The 23,217-nt window shown below is 39.3% G+C and overlaps 2 protein-coding genes and 1 long non-coding RNA gene across 6 annotated transcripts in view; 1 reads left to right on the forward strand and 2 right to left on the reverse strand.

Annotated features, from left to right (window-relative positions):
- Positions 1–7,627, reverse strand: part of clocka (clock circadian regulator a) — a 67,383-nt gene extending 59,756 nt beyond the window's left edge. The window contains exon 1 of one of the 2 annotated variants that reach the window (XM_083563015.1): positions 7,283–7,627. The gene's annotated coding sequence lies outside the window, so the exon portion shown is untranslated. The remainder of the gene's footprint in view (positions 1–7,282) is intronic. The other variant, XM_083563017.1, reaches the window with a different exon arrangement.
- Positions 7,628–11,965: 4,338 nt separating this feature from the next.
- Positions 11,966–21,040, reverse strand: nmu (neuromedin U). Of its 3 annotated transcripts, XM_083563164.1 has the most exons (10): positions 20,857–21,040; positions 18,418–18,473; positions 17,830–17,877; positions 17,589–17,648; positions 17,159–17,188; positions 16,847–16,894; positions 14,551–14,625; positions 12,934–12,978; positions 12,346–12,432; positions 11,966–12,197 (listed from the first exon to the last, which is right to left on the reverse strand). In XM_083563164.1, the coding sequence occupies exons 1-9, from the start codon at positions 20,975–20,977 to the stop codon at positions 12,397–12,399; spliced, it is 519 nt and encodes a 172-aa protein (XP_083419290.1). In that variant the 5' UTR covers positions 20,978–21,040; the 3' UTR covers positions 11,966–12,197; positions 12,346–12,396. The 3 variants fall into 3 exon arrangements, with proteins under 3 accessions (XP_083419290.1, XP_083419291.1, XP_083419289.1); XM_083563165.1 differs by lacking the exon at positions 16,847–16,894; XM_083563163.1 differs by lacking the exon at positions 12,346–12,432 and having other exon boundaries at positions 11,966–12,196.
- On the forward strand, positions 19,066–20,078 carry LOC310738343. Its single transcript, XR_014537059.1, has 2 exons — positions 19,066–19,653; positions 19,791–20,078. It is a non-coding gene; the product is annotated as an uncharacterized lncRNA (long non-coding RNA).
- Positions 21,041–23,217: the final 2,177 nt, after the last annotated feature.

Below are 23,217 nucleotides of genomic sequence, written 5' to 3' on the forward strand. Positions count from 1 at the left end.
GCTCCTTGGGACACTTAGGAGCAGATCGGAGCCTACTGAGCAGCCTGGAAATGAGGTGAAGCCTGCCTGGAGATCCACGAGCGGAGAAGGGCTCGCCTGGAGGTCCACGACATCAGTGGAGCTCTCTTTGGGACACTGAAGCGGAGACGAGGTCGTGGGGTCGCTCGGAGGCGGAGACGAGCTCTCGGGAGGAGCCTGGAGCGAAGACGAGCTCTCGGGAGGAGCCTGGAGCGGAGTCGTGCCCTCTTGAGGAGCCAGGAGCTGGGCGGAGCGCTCTTGAGGGACCTGGAGCTGGGCGGAGCTCTCTGGAGGGACCTGGAGCTGGGCGGAGCTCTCTGGAGGGACCTGGAGCTGGGCGGAGCTCTCTGGAGGGACCTGGAGCTGGGCGGAGCTCTCTGGAGGGACCTGGAGCTGGGCGGAGCTCTCTGGAGGGACCTGAAGCTGGGCGGAGCTCTCTTGGAGGTCCTGGGGCGGAGCCGAGCTTTCCGTAGGCGAGATGTCGCCTTGGAAGGGGCTCTGGGATGGGGCGCCGTCTGGAGAGGGACTCGGAGGAGTCACTTCGCCTTCTGTGACCGGAGGTGTCGGCGCGGCGCTCTCGTGACGACTCTGTGGCGGCGCGGCGCTCTCGTGACGACTCTGTGGCGGGAAAGCATGCTCCTGGAGACTCTGTGGCGGCGCGGCGCTCTCGTGACGACTCTGTGGCGGGAAAGCATGCTCCTGGAGACTCTGTGGCGGCGCGGCGCTCTCGTGAAGACTCTGTGGCGGCGCGGCGCTCTCGTGAAGACTCTGTGGCGGCGCGGCGCTCTCGTGAAGACTCTGTGGCGGCGCGGCGCTCTCGTGAAGACTCTGTGGCGGCGCGGCGCTCTCGTGAAGACACTGTGGCGGCGCGGCGCTCTCGTGAAGACTCTGTGGCGGGAAAGCACGCTCTCGTGAAGACTCTGTGGCGGGAAAGCACGCTCCTGGAGACACTGTGGCGGCGTGGCACGCCCACGGGAACCTCGGAACAGAGCGGCACGCCTGTAGAAGCTCTGTGACGGCATTGTGTGCTCACCGACGCTCGGAGATGGTGTGGTGCGTCCACGAGAACCCCGGAACACAGCAGCACGCTGGTAGTGACCCTGAGATGAAGCAGCCCTCTCATCAAAACATTGGGGCTGAGCTGCAGGCTCATGGGAGATCCGGCACGGAGCCGCGTGCTCTTGAGAACCTTGGAATGGAGCACCTTCCTCCTCAAGGGGACTGTAGTGGAGATCCACCACCTCTATCCCCAACTTCCCCAGAAGCAGCCCGCTGAATTCGGCGAGTGAGCCGAATTTGCCCCCTTTGGCGCTCCATAGTGAGCTGGCTTTGGCAAGAACTTCTCCAGACAGGAGGGAAATACAGAGGGCAATCTTGGCTCGTTCGGAAGGAAACCGGGAAATGTTAACAGCCACATACTCGCCGATGCCTTGCAGAAACCCGCCCAATTCGTCTTTTTTCCCCGAGTAACGAGCCGGTAATCCCCTCGCGCTCTCTGAGGGGCGTGGCGCAGCCGCGCTCTCATGATCCGGCTTCTGTGGATCTGAACCGCTAGAAGCGGCACTGAGCTTCCGGAGGAAATCCGAAGCCGGATTCAGCTGCCGATCCGTTGCGGTCGGAATCGCGGAATGGCGAATCCGCGTTCGGTATAGGTCGGTCGTTCTGTCAGGCTGCAGACGCGGAAGCCGATATAGTCCGATCATTGTCCTTTTATTTCAACAACCGTACAACACAAAAACACTCATAAGCCGTTGAAAACAACAAACAAAGACATCCGCTCGATACGCGTTGTCCGCTATGAGTTCGAATGTCCCAAGCATAATCCATAAAGCCTTCGGCAATGAGTAATCCAAGTCGGAAGTGGAATTTGCATATACAGCCGGCGGTCGAGCAGCCACGCGATTGTCCAGCTTGACAATATATGACAATATAACGATCGACAGCCTGTGACTCAAGAACGTGAGTTTATGTAGTCTGATCTTTCATGAGCCACAGCTGTCGGTAATCTTGGGAAGCAGCGTGACTGCTATCGAGGGGGGCGTGGCAGGGTGGATCTCTGACAGCTACAGACGGGGGCGTGGCAGGGTGAATCCCTGACATATATATATATATATATATATATATATATATATATATATATATATATATATATATGTATAATTTATATATCAATTGATTTAATATATACAATTGATTTTAAAAAATGGCAATTACAGTGTAAGTATAATTGCCTTAGACTGACGTGCAGTGATTTATTTTGCCCCTGAAACATGAGCATGCAGGGCTAAAGCCTGTGTTGGCTGAGCTAACTGGCATCTGCAAATCATGATATCAATTAACTAGGGAATGTTTGGTTTAGTGAATCCAGCTTACTTCTAAGAAAACCTCACCATATTGGGCTCAGTTCATGGTATAGCTCTCCTCTCCGAAGCAGATGTAGCGTGTAAGAAAATAGAGCCGTGCAGGCACTGATACTAGGCCTGCTCCTGCATGTGATTACTAAGGTACAGTGGGTACAGAAAGTATTCAGACCCCCTTAAATTTTTCACTCTTTGTTATATTGCAGCCATTTGCTAAAATCATTTAAGTTCATTCTTCTTCCTCATGAATGTACACACAGCTCCCCATATTGACAGAAAAACACAGAAGAGCTGGCCGTCCGGCCAAACTGAGCTATCGGGGGAGAAGAGCCTTGGTGAGAGAGGTAAAGAAGAACCCAAAGATCACTGTGGCTGAGCTCCAGAGATGCAGTCAGGAGATGGGAGAAAGTTGTAGAAAGTCAACCATCACTGCAGCCCTCCACCAGTCGGGGCTTTATGGCAGAGTGGCCCGACGGAAGCCCCTCCCAGTGTAAGACACATGAAAGCCTGCATGGAGTTTGCTAAAAAAACACCTGAAGGACTCCAAGATGGTGAGAAATAAGATTCTCTGGTCTGATGAGACCAAAATAGAACTTTTTGGCCTTAATTCTAAGCGGTATGTGTGGAGAAAACCAGGCACTGCTCATCACCTGTCCAATACAGTCCCAACAGTGAAGCATGGTGGTGGCAGCATCATGCTGTGGGGGTGTATTTCAGCTGCAGGGACAGGACGACTGGTTGCAATCGAGGGAAAGATGAATGCGGCCAAGTACAGGGATATCCTGGACAAAAACCTTCTCCAGAGTGCTCTGGACCTCAGACTGGGCCGAAGGTTTACCTTCCAACAAGACAATGACCCTAAGCACACAGCTAAAATAACGAAGGAGTGGCTTCACAACAACTCCGTGACTGTTCTTGAATGGCCCAGCCAGAGCCCTGACTTAAACCCAATTGAGCATCTCTGGAGAGACCTAAAAATGGCTGTCCACCAACGTTTACCATCCAACCTGACAGAACTGGAGAGGATCTGCAAGGAGGAATGGCAGAGGATCCCTGAATCCAGATGTGAAAAACCTTTTGCATCTTTCCCAAAAAGACTCCTGGCTGTATTAGATCAAAAGGGGGCTTCTACTAAATACTGAGCAAAGGGTCTGAATACTTAGGACCATGTGATATTTCAGTTTTTCTTTTTTAATAAATCTGCAACAATATCAACAATTCTGTGTTTTTCTGTCAGTATGGGGTGCTATGTGTACATTCATGAGGAAGAAGAATGAACCTAAATGATTTTAGCAAATGGCTGCAATATAACAAAGAGTGAAAAATGTAAGGGGGTCTGAATACTTTCCGTACCCACTGTATATTATGACCACCAGGCTTGACACATCTTTACAGCTCAGGTCACCTTAACCTTGCTTTTTTTAATACAAGAGGAGCAAAATACACAATCGGCAGCTGTCCCCAAGGACAACTGTACAACTGTCAGCAAATGTAAAGTTGGCACAGGTTCAGAGCAGCCCAGCTGATGTGCAAAATGATGACTTTCCTTCAAGCAAAACTCCAAGCAGCAACTAGAATTCATCACCACAAAATCAGGGAAAAAGTAAAACCAGACTGACTAAAATAAAAAAAGGTTCAAGAAGTCCTTTAGTAGTACAAGAGCCCAGTTTCTGGAAAAATCTTTATTAGTCTTACTTGATGAACTGAACCCTCATTTGTCAGTAGAGCGCAAAAAAATACAGTGGTGTAAAAAAGTGTTTTCTTTTGGTCTACTTCACTGTCAGGCAGGTCCTATTTGAGAGATTTCTTGATGGCGAACAGGTGTGGCAGTAATCAGGCCTGGGTGTGGCTAGAGAACCACAGTTTTAACACTTTTTCACACAGGGCCATGTAGTTTTGGATTTTTATCAAATATAATAAAAACCTTCATTTAAAAACTGCATGTTGTGTTTACTGCTGTTGTCTTTTACTGATATTTAAAATAAAATACATTTTAATGAATCTTTCATTTGATGCACAGCACAGATCTAAAATAACTCCTTTCTCCGTGTGAAAATGTCATTCATTGTTATTGACCCTAAATAATGGGGACTGGCCTTATTCATATAAATATAGCCCCATAAAACAGCAATTACTTCAGAAGAGAAATACCCCTGAATGAGAATGTGTAAGAAATATCCATTACAGAACAGCTGATCAAACTTCATCAAATCATTTGCTTTGAGGGACAATTGTTGCAAGGTGAAATCAACCGAACCTAATAAAAACAACTGGTGCAAGAAGATATCCTGAAATTTGAGGCTGAAACAATCCGATACCAAAGATCGCTATCTGGCTCATTACAGCAAAATAAATGGTGGATCAGATATTGAAGCAGAAAACAAAATAAATCAATCAGGTCCAGTAACAAATGGAAATAGGAGGAAAAAAATGTTTATGTAAATTTTTTTGTGTGTGAAAATATTTAACTACATTAAAAAAAAGCATTTCACTTCAAAATCATTTCATCTTAGTGTAGGTAAAAATTCTCACACGTCTCGCATCATAAATGCTCCTTAGTGGCCATAAATACTGTCTTCCTTTTACCCTAATAAATTCATTAGACCCTCATTAAAATAAAAGTACCAAAAAAAAAAAGAGGAGTTCCTCATACAAGAACCATTTTTGGTTACCGAAAAACATTTCAAGAAATTGTTCTCAAAAGAAGAAGAAAATAAACCTTTTTTTTCTTCCCGAAATGTTTTTATTGGCCCTGACTGATACCTTTAAGAAGATTAAGCCTTTTGTTCACCAGATTAAAAATGAATCAGAGCGTCCCTGTTACAGCAGCCATGATCTCGTTCATACCTTAAAGTCAGAACCTCAATAAAATGGGAATTTGAAATACACTTTTTTTATATATCACATTTTGCACTTAAAATGTTATATATTTAAACCAACTCATTTGTGCATCAATCAAACCATCAGTAATCAATTAATCAGTTTTCCTTCCTATGCATTCATTCCAATTTAGTGAAATGCTTTATATAAAATAATATATGATCAGCGTTTCAGATTAATGCACATCAAGAACTTTTCAGTTTTGTTTTAACTCTAAAGCCAAAAAATTTGAGAGCTCTTCTCTTCTAACACACGGGTCACCATGCATGCTCTGTCATGCGCGAGATACTGCAAAACTAAGTGACTCCACTTATTTATGGGAGTCAGCCTTTTTCCAAATGAACATTATTAAGTCCAAATACTGTTCCAACCATGACTGAAGATCATTTGGAAGTCTGCTTAAGTCGAATTGAATTGTGCCATAAGGGTACATGCAGTTATGTGCAAACGTACCGCACAAGCCGAAAAGGTGTGAGCAACCCTGCTCTAAAGAAACTAAGATCCTGTTGTGGAATGAAAAGGTTCCAAACATAGTTTTTCACCGAACCATGCACCTCAACAAAGAACCATTTAAGGACCCTTTATAAGAATGTAATAAACAGCAGGGTGAAAATTTAATTAATTGATTCATTTTATTACAACTTAGTAACATTAAAAACACATTATAAGGCATCTTAGGGCATTTAAGCAACAAAGCGATATCTATGGTATCTTCTTCTTCTATTTTCGGCTTCGTCTCCATACCCCCCTGTCCACTACATCTGCCTCTTTCACACCAACTACCTGCATGTCTTCTCTCACCACATCCATAAACCTCCTCCTTGGTCTTCCTCTTTTCCTCCTTCCTGGTGGCTCCATCCTCAGCATTCTCCTACCGATATACCCCATGTCCCTCCTCTGCACATGTCCAAACTATCTCAATCTCACCTCCCCATATATATATATGTGTGTGTGTGTGTGTGTGTGTGTGTGTGTGTGTGTGTGTGTGTGTGTGTGTGTGTGTGTTAACAAGTAAGACAAGCTTCCAGCTACTTGGTATTCCTGTCTAGGAAACTTTAGGCACCGCCCTCTGAGCAGGTAAAGCGCGGCTCCTTTGCGCATGCGTCGAGCTCTCAATCACTTTCCAACAGGCTTCTGAGACCAAGCGGCTTTCGATTTATTGTCACTGATCACTTCAAATCATTCACATGACCAATATGTCATGGAGTAACACCGTGAGACCTCCACCCCCCACTGCAACACACTGTACTTCTAATGAGCGGATAACAAGATCCCCTGGTACACCTACATGTACTACACCAACCATCCCTCTACAAGTTGCACCAGCAGCATGAGAATTGTTCACACTGATCCGGATTTGCATGTGGTCCAAAAAACGCCTGATGTTCGGACAAGGATCAGGAGCAGGATCAGGACGCTATGATGCCGATCCGTGACCTACATTCAAGACGCGCGAGCGCCGAGAACCTGCCGGGCGTGCTCCCGAAACCTGGCGCGCGCTCCTTTCGCTCTCTCCATATATAGGCGAAAGTTTAAAATCCGGACAGCATATAAACACACGTACATAAACCGGCATCGAAATGCATGGTCTAGATGGTCTAGATAAAACCCAAGCGCGTGTACTGTAAGAATTTTAATTATTAATAATAATAATAATAATAATAATAATACCAACAATAATAATAAATTGCACACGTTTGGCGCGCAGCTCTGTCTCTCTCTGTGTGTCTCCCTTGTGTGTCTCTCCGGTCGCTCTCGTAAGCGCGAGTGAAATGTGGGTCACCAGGCCTCCGGACTGTTCGCATGCAAGCTTCAGAGACAGTAAAAAAAAAAAATAAATCCTGCAAGCGCTCCTACGGTTCTGCATTTTCACATGATTTCTTTTCCCTCGCGCATTAAAACGAACGTCGCACTACTCACGCGCGAGGCGTCCAGTATCTTTATTTTACATATATAGTTATTTTTATTATTTACTTATTTTTTTTATCGTTAACGTGCACCAGAAAATAACCCGCTGTCCTTACCCAGTCCGCTCGTCGTCATGACGGGATCTCGCGCTCCTTGTTTTGGTTTCAGACGCCTGCGCTTGGATTGACTGGAGTTACAAAAACAGCAGGGCCTACCCTGGGCTTCCCGAGCGCATGCGCACTAGAGACCGAGCGGCTTGCAGCAGGAGAGGCAGAAGCCTACACGATCTGGCAACACGCGGGTGCGCGCGCGCGCACACACACACACACACACACACACACACACACACACACATACAGACGTGTGACAGAACATATTTGAACGTCGATATAAATACTAGGGTTTATTTTAAAAGTAAATCACTTATTCTGTCAAATTTTATTTGACGGTTTTTTTTATTCGGGTTTATTTCCTCCCACCTTTCTTATTCACACACTTTTGCCTTCCTTGTTTATGTTACACAAGCGCCCTCGATCTAATCCGGCACTCATTCGGTTTGGCAACAAGCCAATTAGGTCAAACTCACCACACAACCAAGCTTGACCGAGAGCGCGTTTTTGGGTTGTCGCATGGGTTTGATTGACACCCGACGCGTCCAATCAGCGTGGCGTGCGTTTGTTGGCGTCACCAATGGCGGAAGTGTGGGCCTGGATTTAAATCTTACTCCATTGGAACAGCCTTTATATGATATTAAATTATACAGTTTTTTTTTTTTTATGTTTTTCGGAGAAAATAGAATTAAAACACGTATTAGCTTAAAAATACATAAATACATGAGTGTACTCATATGAATAAATCGTTTTATAATTTATGATTCATAAAAACCTGAGTGAAAGAATTTCCTAGAGATGAAATAGTCAATGGTATTTAAACTGTTCCTCAATCCTTCCTAATTGTGGCCTGGTGATGAAGAGGAAACAGATTAGATCCATTTACATAAGGGATTCGTGTATAATGGGATATAAGCAATATATCTTTGCATGTTATCCTTGAGTTATTTCTGTTCAAATGCTAAGTGGATCCCAAAAAAACAGATGTTAAGAGAAATTTAGTGTGCAATATGTTTTAGAAAAGGTCCTTTAAGCAACAAAGCAATATCTATGATATAGTGAAGGTTTCTTCCTCATACCAGGGGGGTCAGGGAGTTTTTTCTTGCCACTGGCTCGCTCATTGGGAATAAACATAAAAGGGATAAAATGATATGCACTAAAGGTATACATTTAAATTGTATAACCTATTTGTCTCTGTAAAGCAGCTTTGGGACAATTTGCAACAATGTTTATTGTTGAAAGTGCTATACAACCAGACTAGAATTTAATTTATAAAATTGTAGGGTTTAAAATATATATTATATATTATTATATAAATATACATAATATATTTTTTCACATTTAATGTGATATAGCAACCACAATTTTTTCTTGAAAACCAAATAAATATGTTTTAAGGGGGAAACATGAGGAAATAAATCACATACAATAACCTGGATGCAGAAGTGTATGCACATGCTTTTATAAATTAAACTCATGTTCTGTACATATTATTATTATTATTATTATTATTATTATTATTATTATTATTATTATCATTGTGTGGAATACAGCTGCACCATACAGCTGTTTCTGTAAGGTTTTCTTGACATCTTAGATTCATCCAACTGCTGGAGCTAAACACCTAATAAGGCAAGTATAGGATTTCATTATGGAACATTAGCATGAGTAAAGAGAAATTTTTAAAGCATTAAATGGAATACCATAAAGACCATCATGAGCAAGTGGCGAAAATGGGACACGTACTGCCCTCATCCCGAACAGGACGTCCTCCCAAAACTGGCCAAAAGACAAAAAGGAAAATCACCAGGCGGGTTTCCAAGAGACCCACAACACATCAAATGAGCAGCAGGAATATCTGACAAAGTAGTGATTGTTCTCTGGGGTTGACAGCACTGTGCTATGGTGTTGCTTCTTTTTAGCTTGGACTGTAGGGGTATAATGTATTTTGCAGTAAATTAGTACATATCGAAAATATAAGAGAAACTATTAAGTTCCACTTACCAAATAATAACACATTTTGTAATAATTTCGTTGTTTATTTGAATGCAATGTGATCACATTAAATTAACATATTTTTCTGTATTGTATACCGTCACTATATTTCCTGTCTCCCTGCATTGTGCTTTGCATTAAATATTTCCACTCTGAAACTTTATGGAGCATTTTGTGTTTTTGCACCTTGGGTTATGTTGTTCTCTGTAGCACTTTGGTCCTGAAGAAATGTTGTTTAATTTCACTGTCTATGCAGTGTATATGGTGGAAATGAGAATGAAAACATACTTGACTTGACTGAAACACGTGACATCATGTGAACCACATGAGAGAATTCATGTGAGCAACTCTGACAACTCTGACCCATGTCGCCACATTCCTGCAATATGTTTTGGCTTTAACTCACGTTTGGAATCACATGAGCTAAACATGCTCAGAGGTCTGAAGAGGTCTGCAGACATGTGAGGTAGGTTTGAAAGCAATGAGTAAGCTTAATCTCTGTGGTAGTCACATAACAGTCTACAAAACTCTGAATTGTTGCAAAGTACTACAAATTATAATTTATAGTAATTTCCTTTTTTTTTTAACACAGTTGTAATTTTGCAATATGGATTTTTGTTGTAATTATTTAAAGCACCAATGATCATGATAAGGGAACACATTCACATATATGTGATGGTCTTAAAAAAAAATAAATAAATAAATATGTTTAAAAAAAAAATGAGTTAATGTACTGAGTATATTTAAATGTTAAAAAGGAAGCTATAAATCAGTTGATTGTTGACACCTTGAGACATCTAGTGGCCAAAATGTTGAACTATTTATTTTTGGGGTCTGTTCTGGGTTTAAATGCGAACCGATGTAAATCTATTTTCTGCTTAGGTTCTTATTCGCTTTATTTCATAATCATTGCTTATTAAAAAAATGTCAGAAGAACCGAATATCAATAGTGTATGTAGTGTAAATGTGCTGTGGACAGTGATATTGTTTAGTGCGCTCGTATTAATAATATCCACAAGAGGGCACTGGACATACACTGTTCTTCCTGTTTACACTGTAAATAATCTTAAATTGTTCCTAAAGTCACTAATAGTAAATCTCTTCCGACACCGTGCTTCTGCACAGTACAAAATAATCAGCTCGACACAATACACTAACATGTGGTTCTTCCTCAAACTGTTGCCACAAAGTCGGAAGCTCACACTTGTATAATAGGTCTTTGTTTGCTGTAGAATTACAGTTTATTTTCACTGGTAATAAGAAGAACCACACCTGTACCAGCTTGACAATATCCCTGTTCACAAACCATTAAGACATGGTGTGTTAAGACCTGACTAAAAAAACCTGAGTGTCCTGCACACAACCCTGACCTCAACCCCACTGTACACCTTTGGGATAAACTGAACATCAACCTCACATCTAGGCCTCCTCAGCAACACCAGTATCTAATCTCAATAATGCTCTTGTAGCTCACAAATCTTTACATCCACACTCCAAAATCTAGAAAGCCTGATCAATGTTCCCTCTTTTCCCAGCTTTAAATATGTCTGCTTTCTCTCATAAACAGCTCTCTGGTCTATTTGTTGGTTTATTTTTCAAATTTTGCAATAAATTTTTTTTTTAAAGAATGGATCTTGTTCCAATATTTTAAGTAACTTGAAATGTAAATGTGTTTTCTAGTATATATCCATTAGTGAAGTTTTTTATTTTTGCATTATTTCCACATTATTTCAAACACTACTAAACTAGCGTTTTGGTTTCTGGTCATAGGAAAAGCTAGATAATTTTTTTCTCATTCTTTTCCTCCGTCAGTTTGAGAGAAAGCAGTTATCGGCAGTGTGCAATATGCAAAGCAGAACATACGGTTGGTCATCAACCAACTAATGATATTAAACCATCCTAAACAATTTTTCACTTAACTTCAGTATAAAACCATATTTCTAACATATTTTTGTACAAACAAAACAAATATGCTTTATAATTTGAGCCACTGCTGAATATATAGCTAACAAAGCACACTCAATGCTGTCTATATATAAAAAAATATTGTAAAATATTTATCATGCATGTGCTTATTGGTTATTCTTATAAGGCAATTTCTTTAAAATTAGAAAGTAAATTCATTATGAAAGAATGAGTTGTGGATTAAAGCACCCGGTTTTGACTCTGTGACTGTGTCATAGCTTCGCAATTATATTTAAGCAGAAAAATAGAAAGCTTAAAAAGATTAGAAAGCTAATATTTCAGTGTTTCTGTATTTGTATTTTCCAGTGTTTCTAGGGCATAGTGGTAAAATCAACCTTAAAAAAAGCACTCATGCCAGTCAGTACTGTGACATCTTAATATACCATCCAAGTCTCATGTGTATACAATGCAGACTTTTCATTGTAGGATTGTAGGATGTAGGATGTAGGAGTGGCAAACACTCTTATTTTAAGCTTCTTATAGTTATATACTTATATTATATTACATAGTTTTATACTTATAGAACCTTGCTCAAGGGCCCAGTGGGAAAGTTGCAATTTCATTACGCTGGGATTTAAATTAATGATCTTTTAATCAAAAATCAAGTACCTTAACCACTGAGGTGCCACTTTCCCTTGAATATAAGTAAATGCATGGTATCAGATTGAAAAGAAATATACAAGAACCGCCAGTCCCAAGAGATATTCATTAAAAACACACACAGATGGCTACTCGAAATCACACTACCACAATAAGAAAACATTGCAGAATGACTTTTATTTTTGAAAGACACAACATGGTTACACAATATAGGAACCTATGACCAAAAAAAATACGATTTGATCTGAATCCTTTATGTACATTCGATATCACAGTACACCATAGGGAGGTGATAAGTGGTTATGTCCAGGGAGGGACAGGTGCCTCTGGGTTTTCTGGTTCTCCTTTGAGGTTACTCAGCTGCTCCACAGGAAAACACACCATAATGTGACACAAAAAACATAACATTACAAAAACTCAGTGAGAGTTTCAGACCAGAACATGCAGAAGAACTGTATCATTTGATTAATGAATGAAAGGATGAATGAAAAAGTGGTATTTGGGTACCTTTTTTTTATTCAGAATTTTTTTTTTATCGTTTTTTTTTTTTTTTCCATTGTTTACACATATTCTGTCGATCGTCTCCCATTACGTGGCTATAATGTGAAGAAAAAAAAGGGTCTCGTAAATAATTACGTAGAATAAGCCTACAAACTTCCAAGCACATCAACCGATCGTTGTAATTAGAGGACGACCGATTCAGCGGTTCTGCTGATTAATTGGCAGAACCAATTGGCGATAGTTAATTGCTGGAACTATCAGCTATCGGCAAAAATCCATACAGATAGTTTCCATATAGTTTCCATATAGTTTTTCCAGGTTGCTTTATACAGTACGAGAGCGGCCTCTAGAGGCAAATCACTGATGCCACGTGCTGTTTTTGTTGAGTTTCTTAATTTTTTATTGTTTTTGGAGTGTTTCTTTTTGTTTCAGATTGAATGCATGTCTTTTAATTTCCTATTGGTACCAGTAAAATCCACCCTCGGTCGACCTCTAATTGTAAACCTAATATTTTTTGTGTAATTGGGTCTACCAAAAAAACATTTTTTTTTCCATATTAATACATAAAGAACAAGTGAGTTATTATTCATACCTACCCGATATAAGAAGTATCCTCTGCTCTGGATCATGCGTGGGGTCTCCTGTACAAAAATAGCACTGTGTTAGATATCCAGCATCAAGCACAGGATTATACCCGAGTCCTTATACACAACCAGTTTCCAGTATAATTGCTTTTCATTCATCAGAACCGCTGCTGGAAGGAGACGCAGCATTTGGAGTTTCTAGTGCAGTGAATTAGGAATGTCCACATTTGCATCATCTGAAACATCCAAACTGGTTTCAGTTCCATTCTAACAATACATTTACATTTATGGAATTTGGCAGACGAGCTTATCTAGAGTGACTTACATTTATCTTATTTATACAACTGAGCAGCTCAAAGGGTTAAGGGCCTTGCTCAAAGGTCCAAAAGTGGCAGCTGGTGTGACTGGGATTTGAAATCACGAGTTTCATATCCATAATTTGAAGCCTTAACCACTGAGCTACCACCTCCCCAAAAAAACAAAGTCCCAAAGCAGCTTTACGGAAAAAGTGTTTCAGATGATTAAAAAAAGAAGTTCATCATTAAATAATCGGTTCTTTTGGCCGAACTGTGTGAAACATCTCAAATTCTCCAATCTGCTTAAGCAGTGCTAACGGGAACTTGATTCCTTGCCTTAAATATTTTTGTAACTAAAATAGAGATGTATGTAAAATATATTTTTGGAATAGAAAGTATATTAGATAAAGCCAAGCACTATTGTTACAACCTTTGACATTTCTTTACCTTCAAATGTTCCCCCAAAGCCAATAATAACCACAATATTTATTGTAAAAAATGGCTATAAAATGAGACGGCAGGTGAACATAGTCGAAATGTTTGTAAAGTAAAAGCTGCCAATGTTTTAGTAGTTGTTCAGAGATGCCCAGTGCAGGTAATTTTAGTCGATAATAACCAGGCGGATGGAAAAGAACAGCTAATGCCACTCATTTCAAGGCACACTTTCAACACAATTTCAAGCGAGCAGGAACAGGCGCAAGTGCATTCTGTGCGATTTGTACCTTTTTGCATCGCAGAACAAAATTAACCTGTAGCATCCAAGATCCCGACGGATTGGATAGCAATCGCACAAAATCACATGCTACGAGTACAAAACATTAACGATCTAACTAATGAGCGAAAAAACTGCCTCCAGGGTACGAGCTAATCAAACAGCAAAGGTGAATCCTAACGTATTAAACCGAGGATGCAATTTCCTTTCGCATTCTTGCGAAAAATGTCACCTGTTGCTCACAAATGGATGAAAAAAACAACAAGAAGAAATGGGAAGAAAAAGAAGAAAGAAGAAGAAGCAAACCATTATATTATATGTGATGTACTAAAGTACACTGAAAAGAAGGATAGCATTGAATGTTACAGCTTCGGTGAATTACAGTAGTAGTAACTCCATCATCACTCTTGCACGATAAGATGTAATGTCCAAGTGTATAGCACGAAAACAATTACATCTATCTATGAGATGTAATTGCGAAGAGAGAGAAAGAAAGAGAGAGAGAGAGAGAGAGAGAGAGAGAGAGAGAGAGAGAGAGCGAGAGAGAGATTCGATCTCTTTACGAGGATGATATCATTCCTGTATCCATTAGAGCAGAGGAAGCATGCAGAGGATACATACATGTGATGCTACTCTTCTGCGTCTTCTGTTGTGGAGCTGCGGTATGAGCTGCAGGAGAGGGTGGAACACAGTGGACTGATACACACAAACACACACACACATATACAGGGACACAAAGAGAGATGACAAAAATGAACAACTGCCAGAAAATTAGGATTTGCAGTTGTGGATTGCAAAGGGGACAGAGCATGAACACACACACGCACACACGCACGCACGCACGCACGCACACACACACGCACACACACACTCATTAGCATGTCTCCTAATCCAAATCCGGATTGTATTTGCCTTTGAAGATACATGAACTTTGTAGCAAAAGGGTTTGTGTGTTTTGGTGGTAGTTTGGTTGTTTGTGCAAAAGTAATTTCTCTGTGCCAACACACACACACACACACACACACACACACACACACACACACACACACACACACATATATAAAATATATATATATACTATATACTATAGTGTGTGTGTGTGTGTGTGTATATATGTGTGTGTATATGTGTATACATATAGTGTGTGTGTGTGTGTGTGTGTGTGTGTGTGTGTGTGTATATATATATATATATATATATATATATATATATATATATATATATATATATATATATATATATATATATATATATACTGTATGTACAGAACCATAATCTATTCTATCTACTATGGATCTTGCAGAACAGTTTCTTATTTAGGAATGGCAAAATCCCTGCACTATATGGACAAACGTTTGCGTAAACCTGACCATAAGATTGGTATGTGCATTCTGAACATCCCATTCCACAATCCTGTGTAGCTCCAACATTGTGGTAACAGTTTGGGAAAGAACCACATATGACAGGAAAATGTCATGTGTCCAAATACTTTTGTCCTTATAGTGTACATGTCTAGTAGACTTGTATAGAGTTTATATATGTAATGATATATTTGAGTGCTGCTTTTCAGGGCTTTTTAATTTTTTAATCAAATATACTGTACGTGTATAATAACCATAATTCCACATGTCATTGACACTTGATAAAGCTAGACACTACAAGAATGAATGAAATGAATCTACAAGATGTTTAAATGCATTGTGGATTTTGGGAAACTGTTAGTGCTGAATTTTCCCAGAGGAATTGTTTAGAGTCTACTGTGAAAAGACTTTGCAAAGTGTAGGAACTTAGAATGCAAGTTTGTGTGTGTATATATATATATATATATATATATATATATATATATATATATATATATATATATATTATATATACATATAATATAGAAATAAATAGACATAAATCTACGCAGCATTAAAACTCGAGCCAAGTTTATGGTCAGTGTTTTTGCGAAGTAATTGTGCAGTACAACAGAAATGCAAACCTGCATGCAAGTAAAATGTAAAACAAATGTTGTTGTTTAGTATTTAAAAATTAGCTCATGCATGATGAAAAGAATTTCACAAGAAATCTTTAAGAGCTTGCTAATGAACAATTCATTCTTTTCAAGAAATAGTGCTATTTCTACTTCTACTGTTCTATTTTCTTTCCTTTACAATCCGTTTATTAGTGGGGTTTTCTTGGTTTCTTGGAATACTCACATACTCCATGCAAAGCAGCCACACAAAGTAAGCATCAGGTTTGCACTAAGGGAAGTGATATTAATTGCTCTTTTTAGCCCTGACCATGTGTATTTACTCTATATGAACAAAAGATTGTGGACACCTGACCAAAAGATTAGTATGTGCTCTTTGAACATTCCATTTTATATTTAGCTCTTATTTGCTTTTATAGTAAATTCCACTCTTCTGGGAAGATGTTCCACTAGATTTCTTGGAGATTTGTGTTCTTTAAGCCATAAGGGTGTTAGTAAAGTCAGGTACTGATGTAGGTGAGGTGAGGAGGCCTGGGGTGCAATCAGCACTTATATTTATCCCAAAGGTGTTTAATTGGGTTCATAGCTATATAGCAGGAGATCTTTCATGCCAACCTATGTAAATCTTCATGGAGCTGGCTTTGTGCACAGGGGCATTGTCATGCTGGTCTCCTACTTCAAGTGAAGGGAAAATGTAATGCTACTGCATCCATAAACATCCTATACAATTTGTGGTGTGCAGGTTGGGGAAGACCCACATATAGCTAGAAAAGTCAGGTGTTGCAATACTTTTGTCCATTTAGTGTGAATTATTGCTTTATAATATGCAGCTGGAAGTGGAAACAAACACTATGCAGCTTTGCAGTAAAGTGACAAGCAAGCAGCAGGCCAAAGAGTAAAACAGAGAGGGAGGAAAAAGAGAGCTCGATAAAAATAACATACCGTCCCATCAGGCAATCCGGGATTCTGCTTAGTGTAATGAAATAAAAACTACGCGAATGCACGTTGAAACAAACACGTTCACGTCGAGACAAGTGCAAAGACGTGCCAAAGGATGTACAAAGAGAGCAAAAAAGAGGCATACTCAGAACAAAAATACAAGGACATAGAACAGGTACACAAACGTTTACAGGACCACATAGAAATAGGAAAAAAAGGTGGAGGTTATGATGCTGTTAGACTGTAATCGTGTAAGAATTTGTGTGTATGTGTGTGCGAGGAAGTGTGTGTATATGTGTGTGTGGAGGACCTTACCCTTTTTGTTGTATCTCGAGCTGCCAGCTCCTTTATATATACAAATACAGTGCATGCATCACATTTAATATATACATTTATTTATACAAATAAATCAATAAATAAATATGTAGCTAAATAAAGAAATAAAGAAATATAAATTAAATAAATAAACAAAGAAAGAAATTCCTGGCTACAGTATAATTGATATATTTTAATTAATTATATAAATATAATTATATAATGATACTAATAATTATATTATGAATAATTATTAATTATATAATCAATTATAACTTTATCAATTATAATAATACTAATACTAATATATAAATTATAGCATAATATTTAGTTCATATAAAACCATTTTTTTTACATTTACAAATATATTTTTATAGCACATTTTATAGCATATTTTTGCTCTACATGTCTAAAGCACGAATGACTGTACCTTAGATTTCTGCAACACACCCTGCATCAAGTCACACAGATCCCACAGTGAGTCCACTGTCTGTAAGAGAAGAAGTGCAGGGTTTACAGACAGTTTAATCACATAGTTCTCATGCAAATGGATTGTTTAGGCTTAGAAAGACATTTTCTAAGCTTTTAACTGATCGGCAGTAACTCGTCTTGACCAAAAACGCTTATTTGCAACATTACCATTGGCCTTGTATAAAGAGAGACTGACTCACCCTGAGGGGTTGTTCTTCAGGAAGGAGGGATGAGCATGCATTATCTATCTGTGCAGCCGGATACAGGAGGTAAATAACACATTTTTTATGTCAAAAAAATTTGCAAAAATGCCTGTTTTCTTATATAGAAACAAACAACTTTTTTTTTAGCTAATAACCCTGACATTATATAAATATCCCATGAGTCACCAGCATTAAACTATGCACTGAAATGTTTTTCCACATTACGGGATTGAGATAAGAATGTTTTGACCACCATTACTCCCCCCCTCTCTTTCTCTCTCTCGCTCACTCTCTCACTAGCAATTCGTAGTCACTCTTTTCTCCCTCATTTTACATGAACATATTAATCAGAGGTAAGACGGTGCATATACACCCTCCCGGCATTTGAGCAACTGAATTGTTAACACAGATCTTTAAAACAATATCAAGATCATAATTAAGATATTAACAGAAATATTAGGAAGATTTATATAATAGTTTATTGCGTGTAATAGTATGCTCGTATGTGTGTGAGTGTGTGTGTGTGTGTGTGTGTGTGTGTGTGTGTGTGTGTGTGTGTGTGTGTGTGTGTGTGTGTGTGTGTACCTGGTTTAGCAGCTTGTCATTCTCTGTAGTGGATAGACCTAAAAACACTGGAGCACCTTATAAACACACACACACACACACACACACACACACACACACACACACACACACACACATTTGTCTTACTTTTCTTGTAAGGACTAAGTAAATACATATATACACTTGATATATACACTTAAATAAAGTTGTTTTTACTTCTTTATTTATATATATATATATATATATATATATATAGGGATGCCTTGTAAAAAATGTGGTCCTCACCAAGCTATAAAAATATCCAATTAACAAATTATTTTTACAGATTGTATTCAATTTATTGCAAAAGTTACCATAGGACAATAAGTTGGTTTCTTTAAGTAATAGGAAAAGGCTCAATCTTGTTTTCCCACTTGTACAATTGTATGTATTATTGTTGTATATGAAGCATAATTCTTATTTAATTTGGACAAATATACTCACTACAAAATAAAGCAAGAGACAAAAGTTGCCAAACTTCACTAGTAAACCCTGAACACAGTGTGTACAAAATGTAGAGCAGGGGTGGCCAACCCACGGCTCGCGAGCCGCATGCGGCTCTTACGTTCCTTTCGAAGTTTGTGTGTGTTTGGTTTTTAATGTGCGTGTTCGCTTTGCGGTATTGTTCAATACGGTATTTTTAAGACTTAAATGAGCTTGTCCCTACTGAGAAACTTTGCGGTATATCAGACCTTGGCAGGAGGCCAGTCATAAATTACAGGGATGCACCGAGAATTTTCGGAAATACCTAAATCACCGAAACAACACGGCAGAAACACAACTGTAATGAAAAAAAAAAGCGCAGCAGCACACGGTTATCTGGATAAGAGCAACATGTCTGCGGTGTGCGGATAGTGATTTGCAAAACATGCAATGCTGAAATTTCAAGAGGGGGTGTATCTGCAAAGAGTTTCTCCAAGTCGGGTTTAATTTATCACCTGAAATCCAAACATCCCGATTGCCATTATAAATATGAGAAGAACGCGGCGCAGAAAAGTAAAGTCAATCTGAGCATGCGCACTCCGTCTGTAGAGGACGTTTTATGAAAAGGCAGGAAAGTTTTTCAGTGATGTGCCAAGGCAAAAGGCATAACACAAAAAATGATGGAATTCATTGCCATTTGAATTGAATTTTAATTTCGGTGCATCCCTAAAATATTATCGTTGGTGTCGCCCTCTGACACAATTCAGGTTTCTCATGTGGCCCCTTGTAAAAAATGTATTGCCCACCACTGCGGTATATTCATCTCACGCACATGCGCATTTGACGAAAATACCGTATTGAACTCAAGCAAAGTGAACACGCATATAAAAAAAACACAAAGTCTGTGTTTTCTACCCTGAAACACGTGAAAGAATTGCTTCGAGTGGCAACAACGGAATACGAGGCAGATTTGAAGGGGATTGTTTAAGGCAAGGAATGCCAAAAGTCCCACTAAGTAACATGCATAGTAAAAGAAAAACGCTATTGTAAACTATTATATTTTTGTTTGTGGACTTGGTTGAACTGAGTGTTTGTGTGTGTGTGAGACAATGCACACAATGTTCATTGTTGAAAATGACTGTCCTGTGGTCTTAGAACTGTAGGAGTCAATTTCTGTCATTATGTTGGTGTGTGACATTTACAATAAATCTGGCTGAGCAGAGGTGTGTGTGTGTGTGTGTGTGTGTGTGTGTGTGTGTGTGTGTGTGTGTGTGTGTGTGTGTGTGTGTGTGTGTGTAAGAGAAAGGGATGGGTGATGTTCATGTGTGCCCATGTGTATGATGTGTCTCTTTGCGGTAACACAGTCAAAAATGACTGGTTGGCCACCCCTGATGTAGAGCCTTGACATTTCAATTCAGTAATACTATAGTCGATTTAGTGCTGTGGATGTAAACACAACCCTGGAGAATGTTCATAAAAAAATCAATGTGCACAACCAGTGTGTAATTTTATTTTATTATTCAATTTAAAGCAGCCTGAAAAACACTGCCTATGTCTGAATACTGAGATGGCGAAAAATCACCCTGATTATTACAATTATTATTATTATCATTTATTTGACTCACCCAAACACATACAATACTCACACACTGATCCGTTTCTCAGAATGTAAACACATATTAATGCTGTATGTTAGTAGAAACATCAAATGTTTTTGCTGTTGTGAGAACATGCATTTTAACTGATTTAGGATGCGCCATTGGGAATGACAGTGGAATAACGACCGAAGATTCCTGAGCCTTTTCCTGAGTCTAGACTTGAATATAACACTTAGTTATATAAATTGTCTAATTGCAGGATGTGCTACTTGCAGGAGAAACTCAGTCGCTCCAAAGTGCGCACGGAGTCTCCATAACGCGCACGCACTTCTATCCATAAAGCTAAGAAGCATGTGTGTATATATAGATATATATGGATAAAGAGATAGTAGATCTGTACCTGGGCATGGTGGAATAGCTGAGATGAGCAGAAGGGCGAGTGCAAGGTAGGTGCCGTGTGAAGGATTCATTGCGCCTTTGCCGCTTTCCAAGGCTCCTTTGCGCCACTGGTTGGTCTTCATGCTTTCCTCAAGCGGCTCTTCCGTGCTCCTGGCACTTTTTTTTTCTTTCTGACTTTCTCTCGCTTCCGACCACAGGATATGAAGGCTTGAGGTCACACCCTTTATCGCAAACTACATCAGGAGATCTGCGTCACTGCTCCACGCAAACTTGCAATTAGCTCTGTACGTGAGCTGGAGTTATGATGTCTCTCTGTTGTGCTTTTTTTTTTATGGACTTTTTAGTATGAACTAACTCATATGCACTAGATTTAGCTTTATATATTTAAGCAATTAGGTCACATAAACCTTCATATTAAATAAGAAAATAAATCAGGATTATAGACAGTTATAGTTCAGACTATAAAAAGCTGATGTCATATCAGAAATCTGCTTTCATGCTCCAGTAAATAAATTGCTTTAGAACACTCTTACATATAATGAATTGAGTCTATAATTTATTGCCTTTCAGAAAACAAGACAATATACTGCTTATTGTATTTTTAAAAAAAACAACGAATACCACACACTCAGACATAATTTTCTCAAATGAGGTCCAGCAATTGTTTGTTTGTTTTTTCTTTTTACTGGGGTATTGGTTCTCTTATTTTTAATGGCTCAGATTTATTAGACCTCGCTTTTAAAATTGATAATAAAGTTGTTCTGTTAATTATACCAAGGGGTTTTCTGTAACGTAGTCATTGGGACTTTGACACACATCTTTATGAACACTAATATTGATCCAGCTGGCAGTGGTAATCAGAGTGTAGTGGGAGATGAGATGATAAAGGAAAGATAAAGGAAATACACAAGAGAGGTATAAGGCACTTGGAGGGAGCATGCAGGGTAGAAATTAAATATATTAGACAGGTAGGTATTAAAACATTTTTCGTTGAAATACATACACATTCATTCAAATATTTGAGAAGCAATCTGGAGATATTGGTGTTTCATTTGATTGAATGAACAATGCATTCATTTTAGGAAAATACCTATCATGTCTAAAACTAAGTGTGTGTGATGCATAATTGCTTGCTTTAACAGTCACATTGAAGAAAACACTGCAAACAGTCAAGCTTTAATCAATAAATAAATAGGACCCTGTTTTTTTTGTGTGTGTGTTTGTTTGTTTTTTCAATTAAAGCCTGCACGACACTAAACACTTAGGTCAGGTCATGCATTGTAGTCATCTGTTTTTTCTTATGTTTGTGCACAGTGTGTGTGGTTGTGCTCTGATTGAATGGTGATCATTCAGCTATTTTCAAAATTTTAAGTAATTCTTCAATTTTAGTTTTTCCACATTTAAGGTTAATTAAGCCAAGTGTGACTGTTGTCTACAATTGGTCTTCTCAACCCCCAGATACAATATATTAAGATATGTTTAATTCGGAATTAAATTCATTAGACTCACAGCTGATTAGCTTATCAATCTAAGACTATACTATGCAGCAACTCCAGAGAAACTATGAAGGATACTAGTAACTATGAGAGTGAGAAATGTGGGACCTGGGAGATTAGTGGGTTGACTTTATTGGAATGACTTAGTGATGAGATGAGATAACTTGGAGATGACTTATCTTTAAGCAAATCAAGAAACTCTGATGATGCCATGTCTGGATGAGTCCTGGAGAAGTGGGCTTTTGCATCTGAGGGAGCATGTGTTAAGCTTAGTTTATAAATATGATGAATTTTTTTCCCCTGAAATTTCATGTACAATACTTTTTAAAACACACACACACACACACACACACACACACACACATATATATATACACATACATACATACATACATACATACATACATACATACATACATACATACATACACAGTAGGTAGTTTGACATGAGATGTCATTCTATCATTCGTTTTATTTGCGAGTGGATAAAAACTTAACTGGTCAAACATATTGTCACAAAATACCAGGCATCGGAAACCATGAGTAAAGCAAGGTGAAGTTTATTGAGTTGAGAGTCCAGAATCTCGCAGACGGAGTACACGGAGGGTTGGTCCAGCACCTCAGGGGGAGGTGGATCGTTAGTCACTCCAGGGTTTTCTGTGGTAGAGGGGAAAAAGGGTTTTAGGAGCAACACAAAAAAAGTAGGGTGGATGTGGTACCTAGAAGGGAGGTTGATCTGATAGGACATGTTGTTGACCCGCCTTAGAATTATGAAAAGCCTGATATACCGCAGACTGAGCTCCTTACAAGGCAGTCAGAGGCGCAGATTTCAGGTAGACAACCATGCCGTCTTCCACTCATCGCTC

Source organism: Silurus aristotelis (genome assembly GCF_946808225.1).
Source record: "Silurus aristotelis genome assembly, chromosome: 15".
Taxonomy (NCBI): domain Eukaryota; kingdom Metazoa; phylum Chordata; class Actinopteri; order Siluriformes; family Siluridae; genus Silurus; species Silurus aristotelis.

What these genes read in the sequence shown, in the direction of transcription:
- nmu (XM_083563163.1), bottom strand. Translation starts at nt 20,977, where the DNA reads ATGAAGACCAACCAGTGGCGCAAAGGAGCCTTGGAAAGCGGCAAAGGC. An exon ending in ATGACAAGCTGCTAAACCAG is followed by an intron (nt 17,878 to 18,417) that starts GTACACACACAC and finishes CCGGCTGCACAG; the next exon opens with ATAGATAATGCATGCTCATC. An exon ending in CCGGATTGCCTGATGGGACG is followed by an intron (nt 14,626 to 16,846) that starts GTATGTTATTTT and finishes TGTGTGTATCAG; the next exon opens with TCCACTGTGTTCCACCCTCT.